The 18,338-nt window shown below is 38.3% G+C and overlaps 1 protein-coding gene across 1 annotated transcript; it reads right to left on the bottom strand.

Annotated features, from left to right (window-relative positions):
• Positions 1-17,589: 17,589 nt before the first annotated feature.
• Positions 17,590-17,946, bottom strand: LOC128132911 (uncharacterized). The gene has a single exon (XM_052769914.1). It carries the CDS (start codon positions 17,944-17,946, stop codon positions 17,590-17,592), a length of 357 nt encoding a protein of 118 aa, XP_052625874.1.
• Between the last annotated feature and the right edge of the window lie 392 nt (positions 17,947-18,338).

The raw sequence follows: 18,338 nt of genomic DNA, 5'->3' as shown, positions 1-18,338 counted from the left end.
AGCCTAGCACCCCAAGTGTGATGCCTCAAATGCTTCACACAACACCAAATGCTCTTGGAAAGACTCTTGAGATAACACACTTCACAAAATCGGCCAAGCCCTCTTGTTTCTTAGTAGTAGTGGTAGTAGTAGTAGTAGTGCCGATTTTGGTGGAGAATATGCTTCTTATATAGTGTTGACACATCTAGGGTTACACCATGTAAACCCTAATGTGTCATGACTCTTCATTTTCATGACCCATGGGTTTGTAACTCCCATGGAGCATCCATGGAGCATCCTATGGGTAGAACCCAACTTGATAATCCATGGAGCCTCTTAGCCCACTATACAAGATATGGATGATTTACACAATCAACCCATATATTTAATTAGTTATCCTTTGATCACTTAATTAATTCCAAATTAATTCTTTGATCAACTAATCAAATAATATTATTAATATATTAGAACTTATAATATATTAATAATCTCCACGTGTTATTTCTCTCATTTAGTCTATCCAATTGCATGGTGCCATGCAACCCAAATGGACCATGCCGGGTCGGGTCAAGTACAAGCCCGAAATAGTTATGGACTTAGACACCTTATCCAACAAATTTAACCTAGCCTAGCTTAATAAAGCATAAAAATCACAATTTTATTTTATAAGGCCAATAAGCACCCAAACTACCTCAAATATTGGGCTTAAGGGCAAAAAGCCCAAAAATCTTTTTTTTCTCTTCCCATTCTCGGCCCAAGGCCCAAACCCAAAGAAAAATGGAAGTGTTGACTTTGGATGCCACCTCACTTTTACCCAAAGGATATCCATGCATTGTATCTCATTTTTCCATGCAAGTATCACTTCAAAGATCACCTCACTTCTTCCTCTCTCTCACTCTCGGCCATACACACACACACACACCACAAAAATCTCTCAACTCTCTCTCAAGAATACTCAAGAACATCCCTCCCTCTCCACTCAAAAATCTCGAGTTCTAGGAAGCATTCAAGAGGAAATCTCCACAAAATTCTTCATCCAAGGTAAGATTATGCATAGATCTATGCTTTAAATTCTTTTTGTTATCAAAATCCTTTCCTAAACTATGCAAAAATCGTGATCTTGCACCCTAGAACCATCTCAAACTCGAGATCTACCAAGGAAAGGTGCTAAGGCCAAAAATCACCAAGTTTTCTTCCATCTTTTCTTCCAAAAACCGAAACCACACCCAAGGTGAGCTTCATACCCCCTATTTTCTGTTTTTATGAGTTTTGTGGGGGGAGGGGGGGGGGGAATACAAGTGAAAGTGTAGATCTATATGTGTTTATATGCCTTGTATGATTTCCATGCTTATATGTATGCTTTTATGTGTTTTAATGTTGGATCTAGCCATAAGACTCCTCAAAACCGAGATATAACTTATGTTATATGATTTTAGCATGAAATGTATTTCTACATACAAAGTGTTTCAAGAAAGATAGCTAAATGGTTTAGTAACAATTTTCTTTAAGCTAAAAACACAAATTTTGGGCCAAAAATGTGAAAAATACAAAATTAAGGGCCCAAATTGACATTTCCCAGATTCTGATGGATGAAGTGTGCCAAAACAGTTTCCATAAAACTATTTCTGGAATTATACTCAATTAGAGGATTAAAAACATGAATTTCAAGCTTAATGGGCTAAAAATGAAAATTTCGGCCCAATGAGGCCCATTATACGAATTTTCCTGTTTTGGAGGGCCAAAACTGTGATTTTCTGTAAAACAGTGGACCATAAGTGATCCAAGTCCTTTTCAAAGGTTTAAAATGATTTTTAAATTTAAAAAGGACCAAAGTTGCAAAAATTTTACAATTTGGGCCAAAATTGTCAAAATTGCAAAAAGAAGGGTATTAACCGAGAAAACTGAAATTTCAGGGACTTAAGCTGTTTTCTATGAAAAATATGCTGGAAAATGTTTATTTCAATAATTTTTGGTGTTAAAATGTCAAGAAAATTGATTTAAGGACCAAACCGGAAAATATTCTAAAAAAAGGGTTGAAAAAGTAAATTTTACAAATGAGGAGGGGCTGAAAACAGAAAATTTTCATGACTAATTCAATACATACAATTTGACCAAGTAATGGTAATACAACTATCGACAAAATACAATACACTACAACACCAAAAGTCGTTGTTAAACGAATTGGTTCGGTCTCGAACCAATAAAAATCCGAAACCACTAACACAACGATACTATGATACTACAATGCTATGATTCATACAAATGACGATTCGGAATTCATTATACATGTGCACAGACGTCTACGCACTATCTTTGGGCCCCACAAGTGTAAAATCTTGTTCGTTGAGCCTAGCTAGCCCGACGACCTGATCTTAAGGCCCAAAGACTTCATCTTACGAAGTGTTGGGTTTTACCAATCCGACACGACGTAACCGGACTTTCAATGGCTGTAGACTACTGGTCCCCAAGGGTCCTTTAGTGTCGCTAGTAGAGTCTGCCTTTTTGCGAGGCGGGTCTGGGACCCCTCGTACCTTTTTATCCCCAACCGGCTAATGGAGTCGTCGAGGCCTTCGTGCCCTCCTTCTCTTCGGATGTGGGACTACAGGACGGTTGGATAACGTGATTAGTACGGACGACGCCTTCGGGGTCGTTAGTATTGCTATAGACTAGTCGTTTGTGTAACGCGTGTTTGTAGCGGATAATCATGCTCAAAAATAATCCAATGTCGTCTGGAATGATAACTTCATGCGTTGCAATGGTTTCAAGAAATTTCATGGAATTCAAAGAATTAGGAAAACATCGGGTTTTCCTAGGGTTTTCAATACATACAATTTCAGAATACATACGATTTCAACGAACAATATTTTACAAGTATAGAAAACAAACAAGCATACTTATGGATCTTCACACCTTTTTGACTATACTATTTTCAGAAAATATCGGATTTTCTGGCGGTTTTCAAACGACGCGAAACATTATTTTTTTTAAATACAACTTATGAACTCACCAACATTTCATATGTTGACGTTTTTCAAAATACTTGTATTCTCAGGGAACCAGTGAATCAAAGGAAATCGTATTTCAGTGATGGCTTGCAGTTTATTTATGTATGAATCGAACAAATTATTGTGGAATGTAATGTTTAAACAATGTATTTCATGTAAACTCTACTGGTTGTACAATACTAATGCATGGTGACGAATGTTGTTATGTTTCATATATATTCAATGTTATGGTATTTAATTGAGTCACGACAGCCCCCGGACGTTTCCGCCGTCTGGTTCGGGGGTGTGACAGAAGTGCTGTCCGAGTGCCGACTCACCACCTTTCATGTGAGTGCATAGTCCCTTTCATCTTACACATAGATATGAAGTATTTTATATAAACTACGTGCTATGTGTGCATATTATCTGAATACTTGCTGTCTATGCTGGTTGAACGTTTTATACATGTTTTAAAGGACTTAAACTGTATATGTATTTTATATATACGAAAATGTTGGGTATGAGATGGGTAGATGAATGATGAGAGATAGAAGATGACGTAAGTATACATTGGCAGCTATAGACTTAGTGCCTATGGGACAAACACCGGTAGCTATGGAATTAGTACCTTTTAGACGTTGGTAGCTATGGATTTAGTACCTGTTGGGAATTGGTAGCTATGGACTTAGTACCTATTAGTTAGACGCTGGTAGCTAAGGATTTAGTACCTATAGGAATTGGTAGCTATGGACTTAGTACCTGTTGAACATTGGTAGCTATGGACTTAGTACCTATTAGATAAAGACTGGTAGCTATGGATTTAGTACCCGATGAATAGACTATAGCAGCTATGGAATTAGTGCTTTATGAACGAACATTGGCAGCTATGGATTTAGTGCCAGTCCCATAACCCTGGAAGTAAGGGACTTTGGAATAAACGAATGCAGGATAGATGACTCTTAGGTTAAATCCTTAAAGAGTAAAGAAGGTAATGGGGATGGGTAATTGGGTTGATTGTTTGATTGAACATAATAATTATATTATTGTGGGTTGAAAACCCTATGTACTCACCAGGTTTCCCAACCTGACCCACTCAGTTTATGTATATCACAGGTGACGAAGTGAAGTGACATTACACCGAGAGATTTAAAAGAGATGTAGATCACTAGTGTAAATCATTGTAAGTTCTGTTTATGCTTATGTTTCGGTATTAACGATGACATCCCAAACGTTTTAAAATGAAATAAATACGTTTCTTCGAAAATGTTTTAATAACGTATTTATCGTGTTTTTCTGGGAACAAATTCCGCAACATTTTTATAAAATGAAGTACTCTGATTTTTATAAAGCATAAACAAAATCGGTCTTTTCTAGCCGTGATTTTGGGGATGTCACAGTTGGTATCAGAGCATTAGTTTAAGCGAACTAGGAATATGGATTTATTTCTAGACTTAAACTTAGAATGCTAAGCGATGATTGTGAGGTGTGAGCACTAGCTTATTTTAGGAATGATGCCTAAATTGCTTTTATGTGCTAAATGATTTGTTATGCTATAGTTTGATCGGATCTATGGTCTGTTGCCGACCGGATCTGGAAACCTTATGTGTTTAGGATTCTAAACGTACGACTACGATATTAGAACTAGCATGTAAACGTTTCGGAGTGATAAGGATGATTTAAACGTCAATCCTAAGTAAAGGTCTAGATTCACCTCATTAGGTGTATAGATCAAGATGGTAAGAACCCGTAGTGGAAACGTAAATGCAAATGGGAACAGAAACCAACCCCCAGTGATTGAGCAAATACCGGTGGTGGAAGCCACTGCTGAGCCAGTCACAATGGCCGGAGTGCAAGCGATGATCCAAGCGATGTTGGATCGTCAAATGGAGGAAACCAGGCGTTTGCTCCAGCAAAATCGAGAGGAAGCGACCATTCAGATCGAACGGCCCGAGTTGAACGAGGGGCAGACTGAGGAGGGAAACTACAGTGGGACTGTTGGTCAAGCCAACCCACCAATGGTTAAGCAAAACCACCAGGATGGAGGAAATGATGGACGTGGATGCAAATACAAGGATTTCATGGCGTCCAAACTCCAAACCACCGAGTCTATCTGGAAGCCCGACGCCGGTGGAAGTCATAAACTGGATCTCCGAGATGGATACGATGTTTGAGAGTTGTGAGTGTAGCAACAGGCAAAAGACCGCTCTCGCGGTTCCTCTGTTGAAATCTGGAGTACTAAGCTGGTGGAAGCTACTAGCTGATTCGATGCCCAAAGGAGAAGCGAACAAGATGTCATGGGAGGATTTTCTGGTGCAGCTAAAAATGCAGTACTGCTTTGAACAGGATCTTCTGGAAATCAACAACGAGTTTCAGAATCTAAAGAAGGGAAAGATGAGTGTCATCGAGTATGCTGCAAGTTTTACGGAGAAAATGAAGCTTGTTCCTTATCTAGTTCCAACTGAACTCTCCAAGGTCAATAAGTTTGCCCATGGATTACCAGCAGACTTTGGTCCAATGGTCAAACAAGCAACCACTTTGAAAGCCGCCATCTGGGCAGCCAAGAATGTTGAGACCCAAATAAGGGAAAAGGGTCTGGAGAAAGTTGAAGTTGGTGAGAAGAGGAAGTCGGAAGGATCCTCAAGACCTGATAATAAGGGAAAGTTCTCGAAGTCTAACCTGGACGACCGAAGGAATGAAGCCAAATGGTGTGAGAAGTGCAAGAAGAAACACTTCGGAAGATGCGATGGTGAAGTGACGTACTATAAGTGTGGTAGGACCGGTCACTATTCCAGAGATTGTACATTCGAAAACAAGAAGTGCTACAAATGTGGAAATGATGGGCATATTTCAAAGAACTGTCCAAAGAAAAACGAAGCTGCAAGACCAAATGCACCGCCGAAACCAAGGGCATTTCACATGATCCTCGACGAAGCAGAAAACCGTGCGAGGAATCAAGGATGAGGACTTCATATCCGAAGATCAAGTTATGCAGTAGCCATAGTATTGTATGATGTAGCCTATTAGAGGCATAGCCTAGGGTGAACTTGAACACCTATGTAATCATTTCAAGAAATAATATAAAACCTTTGTTTCGTTATCTGATGTGTTAAGTTGATTCGCTGCATGGTGACTTGGGAAACTGCGAGACAATACTTGGGACGAGTATGAGTAGGTGTGAATGGTAGTAGAGGCCTATACTACCGGAAGCACAGGACTCACACTTGGATCAGGGAAAGTCACAAGGTTACCAAGAAGCTAGTAATTGATTTCGTTTTATTCAAGTGTGTTGTTACCATCGTTTCGGTAATGACTAAGAAGATTGTTGATATTCCGACCCTAGTGGTCATATCGAATCGAGTCCGACTACGATGAGTATGTTGTGTGGTTCAGAGAACCAAGTTTGATGTAGCGTCCGACTTAAACCAAACGGTTGAAATCAAAGCGATCAATAGAAGTATCGCACTCGTTGTTAAAGAAGTTGGTGGATAGAAATGCCTAATGTTAAAGTGTGATTATATCACATTAGAACATGAAGGAAGGCATAGTCTGTTTTAGAATTTAACTCTAGGAGACCTAAGTCTAAGTGTTGCAACATACGATGATAGGTCATTAGAATATGACACATCGATCTATAGTAGTAATAAAAGAACTTATCTCAAGTCCATATCCAGCAAGGATCGAGATTGTGACTTGAAGGTCATAATTTGGAGTCTAACCTGAGGTAGAGAGCAGGTGCACGATCGAGTACTCTTACAGTCAATGAGTTTAAGAAATAGAATTGAATGAATGTAGAAGTTATAATTATTACCTAGGATGAAGAGATGACGTATGGAGTCATTATACGACCCTGTTTCGTTGATGATTCCGGGACGTAATCATCCTAAGGGGGAGATAATTGTAACGCCCGCAAATCCGGGCTAGTCAAATTAGAGGCATTAGGGGTCGAAAACGACTTTTCGACAAAAGATTATTTAGAATAAATAATCTTAACCAAGTTGTAGAGTATGTTACAAGGTTTTCGTACATATAAAGAACGCCGAAATCCGAGTTATAACGAAGAAGTTATGACCCGTTGAAGTTTCGCGACGGAACCGGCACGATACCGGGAAGCGTAAATAGTGAATTTACGATAGAGCGAGATTTAGCCTTAGCGATCTAAACGAAAGTCGTAGAATATGTTAAACTAAGAACATCGATGAAAAGAACGCCCAAATCTGACTTCGTATGAGGAAGTTATGATTTTTCTAAGATTTAGCATAGCAGTGCACAGCCCGAAATCTGAATTTTAGATCGGTCGATTTTTAGCCGACGGGATCTAAATGAAAGTTGTAGTACTCGTAAATACCAACGCGTGGATATAAAGAACGTCGATAATAGAGCTCGTATGCAAAAGTTATGGACGAAGCTTAGTCCCTACTTTTCGAGCGCGGCGAATTTGATACAGTTTTGTAAATACGAGATAGAATGAGAATTAGCCAACGAGGTCTAAATAAGAGTTGAAGATCTCATTAATAGGATCTCAACGGTAAAAAGACAGACAAAAATGGAGCTCGTATGCGAAAGTTATGGACGAAGCTTAGTCCCTACTTTTCGAGCGCGACGAATTTGATACAGTTTTGTAAATCCGAGATAGAATGAGAATTAGCCAACGAGGTCTAAATGAAAGTTGAAGATCTCATTAATAGGAACTCAACAGTAAAAATACAGACAAAAACGGAGCTCGTATGCAAAAGTTACGGACGAAGCTTGGAGACTACTTTACTATACACTTCCTATAAATACAAGGGTGAACTCCTCATATTTTCTTCACACCATAAGCCTTTCTTTCTCTCTCTAACTTCTCTCTAGCCTCCCTAAACCCCTCCCAAGTCTAGGGAACCTCCCTATGACGAGAAGAAAGCCCCGGAGCGCCCGACGGCTCCGAGAAGAAAAGCTTTCGGCTCGGAAACGCTGCTCCAGCGAAGCCCGATTTTTAATAAAAACCCGCTGTAAGTGAGCTACGCCTATAGTATATTTAATATAGATTTTATTTAATTATAGTAACATTGTTAGGACCTTAAAATAATTATTTAGGTTATTATTATGAGTTATATTGAGTGTTATTTAACGCTTATATAATAGTAATAATAGCTAGACTATTAAATTAGTCTCGTCAAGCGTTAGACTAAACTCTAGTGGTAATGATACTAGGTTTCGTCAAGGGATAATTGTTTTAAGAGTAACGAAGTGCTGTCCGAGTGCTGACTCACCACCTTTCAGGTGAGTGCATAGTCCCTTTCATCTTACACATAGATATGAAGTATTTTATATAAACTACGTGCTATGTGTGCATATTATCTGAATACTTGCTGTCTATGCTGGCTGAACGTTTTATACATGTTTTAAAGGACTTAAACTGTATATGTATTTTATATATACGAAAATGTTGGGTATGAGATGGGTAGATGAATGATGAGAGATAGAAGATGACGTGAGTATACATTGGCAGCTATAGACTTAGTGCCTATGGGACAAACACCGGTAGCTATGGAATTAGTACCTTTTAGACGTTGGTAGCTATGGATTTAGTACCTGTTGGGAATTGGTAGCTATGGACTTAGTACCTATTAGTTAGACGCTGGTAGCTAAGGATTTAGTACCTATAGGAATTGGTAGCTATGGACTTAGTACCTGTTGAACATTGGTAGCTATGGACTTAGTACCTATTAGATAAAGACTGGTAGCTATGGATTTAGTACCCGATGAATAGACTATAGCAGCTATGGAATTAGTGCTTTATGAACGAACATTGGCAGCTATGGATTTAGTGCCAGTCCCATAACCCTGGAAGTAAGGGACTTTGGAATAAACGAATGCAGGATAGATGACTCTTAGGTTAAATCCTTAAAGAGTAAAGAAGATAATGGGGATGGGTAATTGGGTTGATTGTTTGATTGAACATAATAATTATATTATTGTGGGTTGAAAACCCTATGTACTCACCAGGTTTCCCAACCTGACCCACTCAGTTTATGTATATCACAGGTGACGAAGTGAAGTGACATTACACTGAGAGATTTAAAAGAGATGTAGATCACTAGTGTAAATCATTGTAAGTTCTGTTTATGCTTATGTTTCGGTATTAACGATGACATCCCAAACGTTTTAAAATGAAATAAATACGTTTCTTCGAAAATGTTTTAATAACGTATTTATCGTGTTTTTCTGGGAACAAATTCCGCAACATTTTTATAAAATGAAGTACTCTGATTTTTATAAAGCATAAACAAAATCGGTCTTTTCTGGCCGTGATTTTGGGGATGTCACACCGAATCACAGGTTCGCTTTCCCCTCTTTCGTTCCAAGTTTTAACAAACGAACCCAAGTTCGTTCTAGGTTCATTGTTTGAGCAATAACGAGTACGAGTCCAAGATCCAATGCCGAATCCTTGATCGTTCGCTCTGTTCGTCCATACCGATCAAACATAGCGCCAATACCGAGCCATGTTTCACATCCGAGTCACAATCGATTTTGACTATTCTGTTGACCAATGTTCGTCCCAATTTAGATCGATTCGTTCGCATTCAAACTGATTTCCTTGGTTCGTAGTGAGATCGTTCGTACCATGAGATACATAAATTTGTTTTTGACCTTTTTCTTGACTGGCAATTGCAAACTTATGATCATAATATTCCGATTAACCCCAATCATTCTAGACATAGGCTATTTCCGATTGCACTCGCAGGAGAAACAATCGTCCCAATTTTGACATTCAACTTTGACCATTAAAATCAAAACTTAGTTTTGTTCATCCAATCTTCATCTTTTCGTCACAGGTGGAGGAAATAGCAAAATATAACATCCATCCAATCGCTCTTTCAAAATCGATTTGCAGATTCAGTGAGTTAGACAAACTTGATACAATCATCGATGTCTGTTCTTGATGTTCGTCAAAGCACTCATGATCAATGACCCACACAATTAGGTTTTCAAATCAATCGATTGTAAAAAATAGGACTTTCAACCATAAGATTGTACAGCAACTAACTCGATTTATCAAGTATTGATGACAAAATGAATCGAAAACGATAAACACTCTATAACACGAACTCAATAATTAAATCGATTACAAGAGTTTCTAATCGAACCTATGGAAAACGCAAACTTAATTATGAATTGATTAAAATACAGGAACATTTAATCGACATGTAGATGAACTCATCATTTGAATAAAGAGTTTGATTTTTGAATCCACACTTTGCGATATCGACACTGATATAATTTCTAGATAATGAATAGTGGACGAAAGATTGGGCTAATAGAGAGAAAAGAATGAACAGAAAAGAATCAGATCTAAGGCCCAAAAACTAATGAATTTAATTTACGAAGCAAACAATTTATTTTAGACAAGCAATGATCAGATGCGGCTAAGAGAATGAATAGACACACCAAGAAAAACAAATATTCCAGATGAACAGAGAAATACCATAAAACTTCATGAACAGTGGAACGAACAAGAACTTTGATTCCATACCGCCAAAACACCAATAATCTTCAATAACTCATGTAGAAAATCATTAAATCAAGAACCGATACTTCAAAAATCAATAGATCTTCAAAGACACGCTCTGATACCACTTGTTGGGATTAAAACCCTAATTGTGATTTGATGAACAAGATGCGGAAAATAAGAACAAACACAAATAAAGAAGATATGTCGAATGATCACTCGATTTATTCAAAACATGAGGAATAAATTACACTTTCAGCATAGACTAAAGAATCTAAGACTACATAAGAACCTCACGTGGCGGCTACATTTTGCCTCACTCTTAACCCTAATAATGAATAAAACATGACTATTTATAGGGAAAAGACAAGTCTTGGGCTTTTAACCTACACTTCATAAAGGGGCCCATTGCCATCATCCATGGAGTGCTTTGAAACCCTACATACCCGATGATGACATAGGAAAGAGAAAGGATGTTTCCTTTTTGCATGTCATCCCATAAAATGTACTTTTTCAAATCGTCGAAACGATTGGATAACTGTTGAGTCACCCTTAACTTTATCCCAATCGTTACCCCATATTCCACATGAACCGGCATCGCTTTTTAACTTTATCGAGCATTGAAATACTTGATGAAACGAAGCTGGAACAATTAAATCACCATTAATAGAACCAGATTTTGGAAAATTAAAAGTTTTCGTGCAAGGAGTGTAAAAGATAAAGAAATAAAGCAAACTTTTTGGGATAATTTATGATGTCTAAAAAAGACATAAAGCAACTGATTTTGGCCACGAATCTCTTCCTTCAAAGTCAAGAGAGACTTTAAAGTGCTTGTGTGGCTTCCCATTAAATAACGATCAAGTACTCGTTAAGAAGTATTGAAAGGCGTCTTTTAAATTAAAGCTTATGACGGGTGGCTTTCGCTTCAATTCATGATTTCGATACTTGATATAAGACCGAAACTGAACGAAGTACTTGTGAGATCAATGTGATCTGTTGAACAAGTAGGTAGGGAAGATATTTATTAACTGTTGGATAGGTGAGAAATCTCTAAAAAAAATTAACTGGATCCTCGGGGAAGAAAAATTCTTGGTAATAGAAAGTTTCAGAAGAATTACTCAAAAAAATAAAATAAAAAGAGATTTCAGTCGTAATACATAGTTCATGTACCATCAATTCATTAATGGTATTGAATGGTGGGTTTCACTTAGTACATAGTGACACGAAACTAAGATCATTAACATATATTTTTGTATAACCATAAACCTCAGTGGTAAATGTTGAGAGTCTCAAGGGTTATGTTGGTGAGATGAAGTGTAATGAAGAAAAATGATAGAGGAGGTATAAGAAACAAATGTACCTCTGCTATAAAAGAAGGACTAAGCAGAAAACTCTAAGCTCAATGTGAGTAGAGTAAGGTAGCTCAGGATTAGAGTGAATATTGCAGCCTAGCTCGGGAAAACATGATTTGTATGTATCATGTTATTAAGGCTTCACTCAAAATCTGTCGAGGCTTTAGTCAACATGCAACAGCATGCTTCTAGGGACATATAGAACGTGTATAGAAAAGAAATCATACCTTCTGGATCTTCATCATCGAGAGTAACACTTATGAATAAAAAAATTAGATTAAAACGGAAAATATTTTTGTATTTTGTGAAAATTATGTAATTGAACAAAGAATAAAAATATTTTTGATTTTATGAATATAAAAAGAAGTATTTAAAAGAGTGTACATGGGAATAAAATCAAAATGCCTTGATAAGAAAAAGAAGCGAACAAGTTTAGAAGGACCGAAATTAATTTCCACGTTGCCATCTTCCACGTGATCCTTGATAAAGTGATACCTCAGTGCTATATGTTTGGTCTTTGAGTGTTGCACTAGGTTATGACAAATCCTAATTGCACTTTCAGTGTCACAACATAGTGAGATTTTCTTCATGTTCAGCCCGTAAACTCTAAGCTGACTTTGTATCCATACAACTTGAGATGTGCATGATGCTGCAACGATGTATTCAGCTTCTGCAGTGGAGAGAGAAACACAAGTTTGTTTCTTCGATTGCCAGCTAACCAATTTACCGTCTAGAAATTGGCATCCTCCAATGGTGCTTTTACGATCTAATCCACCGCCACCTAAGGCAGCGTCTGAGAACGCTTGAACAAAAAATCCTGAGTTGGCTGGATACCACAGACCGAGAGAGGAGGTTTGCTTCAGATAGCGAAAGATGTTTTTCACGGCTTTCTAATGAGGTTCACATGGGTTAGCTTGGAATCTGGCACAACAACTGACTGAAAACATGATGTCGGGTCTACTGGTTGTGAGATACATTAGAGACCCAATCATTTGACGATAGAGCGTCATGTCAGCGGCTGGCTTCTCCAATGAGGGCATAAGCTTTGTCCCAAAAGCCATTGGAACTTTAACTTTGGAGTCTCCCGTCATACCAAACTTAGCCAATAGTGTCTTGGTGTATGCCTCCTGATTAATAAAAATGCCTTCGGGGTCCTTGTCTAATATTTAAGCTAAGGAAAAAGTTAATTGGACCCATTGAGCTCATCTCAAATTTAGTTTCCATCAAGTTCTTGAATTCAACTGTTAAGCTGGGATTCATGGAGCCAAAGATGATGTCATCAACATAAATTTGGACTATCATAAGGTGGTTACCCTTTCTCTTTCGAAAGAAGGTTGGGTCAACCGAACTTTGTTTGAATTTAGACATTTTTAAGAACCGAGTTAGAGTTTCATACCATGCTCTGGGAGCCTGTTTTAGGCCATATACCGCTTTATCAAGTATGTAGCAGTGATCTGGATACTTTTCGTTCATGAAGCCTGGCGGTTGCTCAACGTACACAGTTTCTTCAAGTTCCCCGTTGAGAAAGGCACACTTGATGTCCATCTGATAGACTTCAAAGTTTTTGTGTGCAGCATAGGCAAGAAAGATACGAATGGACTCTAATCTTGCAACGGGAGCGAAGGTTTCTTCATAGTCGATACCTTCTTCCTGACAGTAGCCTTTCACAACCAACCGAGCTTTGTTGCGAATCACGTTCCCCTCCTTATCCATCTGGTTTCTGAATACCCATTTTAGACCGACAACCGAAGCATCCTTTGGAGTTGGAATAAGACGCCATACTATATTTCTTTCAAACTCATATTGCATGGCTTGCACCCAGTTAGAGTGATCAAGTGCTGAATTAACAGTCTTCGGTTCAACTTTGGAAACAAAGGAGTTGAACATACAAAACTCTACTTGAGAAAAGAGTGCAGCTTGTTTCGCTTTGATCTGAGATCTAGTTAACACCTTTTCTGAAGATTCCCCAATAAATTGACTCTGAGGATGATCTTTGGTCCATTTAATAAGCGGTAGGTAATTTGGATCACAAGAGGGATCCAATTCTGCATTGATTTCTTCTTCCAATTCTGATAGTATGTCATCATCATTGACATTGGTGTTCTCCCCCTCGAAGGATGACGCCTGTTCAGAATCTGGATTAGTATCTTCTCCTTTGATTGGATTCTCAGAGGAGCTTGAAGATTGTGACGATAAATTCTCCCCCTGGAATGATGAACCTTGATCGTGTTGTAGTGATGGACCCTCCCCCTAGACATTAGGACGGTCATTCAAAGGTTCGCATCCGTCTGGCCTGTCGGTTGCTTTAGGTTGATCAGCAGCCATCTTTTGAGCAGCATCATCGATGATTTGCTTTAGACTATCAACCTTGTTGTCTTCCGCTGTTGATTCAGAATCAATTGCTGTTTGAGGCTCATCAAAAAGAAGCATATATTGCTCGAAAAGATCTGAAATAGAGGCTGTAACTTGACTAGTCTTTGGAAAGATTTCCTGTATAGCACCTTTGGTTGTTTTCATCTTCTTAACATAGCTATCGTCAAAACTAACATAGTATGTTTCTTCAATCTTCTTAGAGCGCTTGTTTATAAATCTATATGCCTTAGAATTCAGGGAGTAACCTAAGAATATTCCTTCATCCACCTTAGCATCAAACTTATTTTGATTCTCTTTAGAGTTGAAGATGAAGCGTCTTGAACCGAACACATGGAAGAATTTCACATTTGGTTCGCGATTGTTCAAGATTTCGTAGGGAGTGATAGAGAATCGATTGTTCAGATATGATCTGTTCTGAGTGTAACAAGCAGCAACGATTGCATCAGCCCAGAAATATAAAGGTAAGGATGTGAAGCATAACATCGTTTGAGCTGCTTCACATAGAGATCGGTTTCGCCTTTCAACGATAACATTTTGCTGTGGAGTGTAAGGGGTTGAAAAATTATGTGTCATTCCCTTCTCAGCAAGAAACTCTTCAAAATATTTATTCTTGAATTCCATGCCGTTGTCGCTTTTTACATTACGAACAACTTTCCTCAGTTGAATTTCTATCTGTTTTATGAAGAGCTTGAGCTTTGGAGTAGCCTCAGATTTCTGCTTCAAGAAGAACACCCAAGTGAATCGAGAGAAATCGTCAACTATGACCAGAATATACTTGTTTCCACCAATGCTTTCAATGGAAGAAGGACCACATAGATCGATGTGCAATAGCTCCATTGGTTTTATCACCTTTGTATTGATAATTGAGGGATGACTTTGTCTACTCTGCTTTCCTATTTCACAGGTTGTGCATAGATGTTCTTTGTCGAATTTAAGAACAGGAAGACCTCAAACATGATCTCCTAAAACCAGCTTGTTGATATCCTTGAAATTAAGATGAGAGAGTCTTCGATGCCATAACCAACTTTCATCTAAGTGAGCCTTCGTGAGTAAGCAGACTGCTGGTTAACCTCGAATTGGGTTGAGGTTTAAAGGGTACATTTCCCCCTTCCACTTCGATTTCAGCAGAATGTTATTTGACTTCTTCTCGACAATTTCTGAGCCTTCATGATCAAACAATACCTTCAATCCAGTGGCAACTACCAGCTGTGATACGCTGATTAGGTTGTGTTGGAGCCCTTCAACATATGCTACCTTTCTTATTGAGAAATCGCCATTGGTAATCACTCCATACCCTTTGATAGTACCAAATGAGTTGTTGACGTACTTCACAATACCACCATCCTTGAGAGACTGAAACTCCCTCAGTTCTTCCTTCCTTCCTGTCATGTGACACGAGCAGCCACTATCAATATACCATTCTTCGTCAAACTGCTCATTAAGAATAACCTACAAAATATTAAGCAGATTTAGGAACCCAAAGTTTCTTGGGTCCTTGTGAGCCTTTTGCAGGACAGGGAATAGTAAGAGAGATATCAACCAAATAAGTACGTTTAATCAAAGTTGTTTCATCTTTTCTTTTTATAGTGAAAACTTTAATTTATGATGGTTTAGATTCCGTAGGCTTGAGATTTGAGGTGTTGACATCTGCATTCTTTTGGATCTCTTTTGGACGTTTGTCGTCTTCTAGAAAGAGCTTCCCTTTCCCATTTAAAATATTTTGAAGAATTAGAATGAGAAAAGTTGGGTTGAGGACCGAAACCGCTCTTTCGGTTGCTATTGAGATGAGGACCGAAACCTCTCTTTCGGTTGCAATAGGGTTGAGGATCGAAACCATTCTTTCAGTTGATATAGGGTTGAGGACCGAACTTCTCCTTTCGTTTCCCTTTAGTCGTGGGACCAAAACTACCTTTTCGGTTCCTTTTTGTCGAGGGACCGAAACTACCCTTTCGGTTCCTTGATTCCTCTTGTGGCTTATGCTTCATTTCGTTCCTGACATAGTGAGGATTTTGTGATCTCCAAAACTGTTTTCTTTCTGAGAGATTCTTCTTGTATCTTAGATTTCATTGGTGTTTTCGATTTGCCACCTGTTTTGGATTTTTGTGGATGTTCGCCTTTTTCTTTGAAGCACGAGCACAATTTTCGCTCTTTGTTGAAGATGTTTCACTAGTAGTTTGCACCGACTCGCCCAATGATGTTTTGGTGCCACTTGTGCTTGGCACATCATATATTGTAGGCTCATTTAATGGTTCTGTCACGTATCTACCTTTCACTCTCCATGAGGTCTTCTGAGATAGACCTTTTATCTCGTCAGCATTGTCTATTGGTGCTGACCAGAAGAACTCATCACATCCATCTGCATTATCTTTTTCCACCATAGCTATCAGTTATGCGGTTTGTTGTGAAGAGACTCCTGGAACTGTGTAGACTTGATTTGGAGTGGTTTGTACCTTTTGATACACAACAATTTTAGCTTTGAGAGTTTTGGTCTTGTCTATTGATGAGCGAGCGAACTCAACAAAAATTTTAGAAATCAGATTTTTGTGTGTTTCAGGTTCGCTTTTGACAAATTCCGAACAGTCCACCAAATCATCTACAAATATTTCACTTAGATCATCAGCCTCATTAGGTTCAGATGCATTTTCAACATCAATTTTATTTTCTGAACTTAATTTGGCATTTAACGAGTCAAATTTCTATACAGTTTCGATTCTTAACTTCAATCTATCATTCTCATCTAACAGATTTTTGAGCATGTCCTTATGGTCTTTGGACTTTATGTAGGACTCAATTTTGTCAAGATCGATTTTGTATGCAGGTGAGACCTCATCAGAAGATACAACGCTTTCATAGTTGTAAGCTTCAACATCGATTTCATCCTCCTTTAACTCAAGGAAGGGTAAATTCATGCGATGTATCCTTTTTCCTATTTCACAATCGAGATGCAACTGAGTGATATTAAAATAAAGGCTTTTAGCAATCAAACAAAAAAATTTCGTTGTTTTAAAAGTTTAATATTGTCTCGTTGTAAATCAATCAAATCGTCCTTAGATCTAATCAACTCTTTCTCCTGCAGCTCAATCCACATCCTCCTTTCCTCACTCTTCGACGATATCCTACTAATTTGATCAGTCAGGTTAGAATTTGTAACATGGGTTTGTGTAAGACTACTAATTATACTTGAAAATTTGGATTTTAAGCTATTCAATTCCTTTTCATAGTTAGTAACAGGTATATTTAAAGAAGCAAGAATATTTTGTACCTTCTTGATCAACTCATCACATTCGTTGATCTGTGCACTAACAGCTTTCGCAGCAAAACACCTGTCCTCTCGCTCCTTCTCGCCTTCTATCCCACCATCGGTTGTATATCGTCTCATCTGGGATACACCTTCGGTCACCATTAAACACCTTCATGCAGCAGGTTCTTCTTTTACTAGCATCGCTTTGCCATGAGTGGGTTTTCTTACTTCTTCATCCTCAGAATCCGTGGACCATACTTCCACGCCACCAAATTCATCATGATTGCCTGTATCCTGTACAATCAAAGCATTCATAGTTATATTGTTAGCAACTGACTTTCTTTTATTGATTTCCTCCAGTCGTCTCAGGACGCTCGCTTCCTTATCATCATCATCTATCTTTTCTGTTTTGTTTTTCAGCATACAGTCTTTTGCAAAATGGTTCTTGCCTCCACAGTAATGGCAATCAAATCCTGAGTCTCCACTAACTCTCACTTCTTTCTTTGACTCTTCTGACTTCGACCCCATCTTCGGTTCCTCCTTAACCTTTTCAACGCTGTAACTTCCCTGCCAGTTTCGGTTCTTGTTGGCTGGGAACTTTCTTTTAATGAGCTTTCTAGGATTGGATACCATCATGGCATATTCTTCACCGGTTAGATCGTAGTCAGCAAGATCCAATTCCTCTTCTTCTACAATTGAACTTTTCCCTTTTGAAACAAGGGCTAACGAACGCAAACTAGAAACCACATTCGTTTCCTTAGACAATGCATTTTCATAGGATTTCAAAATTCCCACCAGTTTCGCTAGAGAATATGATTTAAACTGTTCATGTGCTTTAACAGTGGATACAACAACCATCCATTCAGATCTCAGACCGTTCATGAATGTAACCTTTTCTTCTATAACCTTCCTTTCGATCC

This window comes from Lactuca sativa, chromosome 3 (genome assembly GCF_002870075.4).
Source record: "Lactuca sativa cultivar Salinas chromosome 3, Lsat_Salinas_v11, whole genome shotgun sequence".
Lineage (NCBI taxonomy): Eukaryota > Viridiplantae > Streptophyta > Magnoliopsida > Asterales > Asteraceae > Lactuca > Lactuca sativa.
This window is presented reverse-complemented; position numbering and strand designations above follow the sequence as displayed.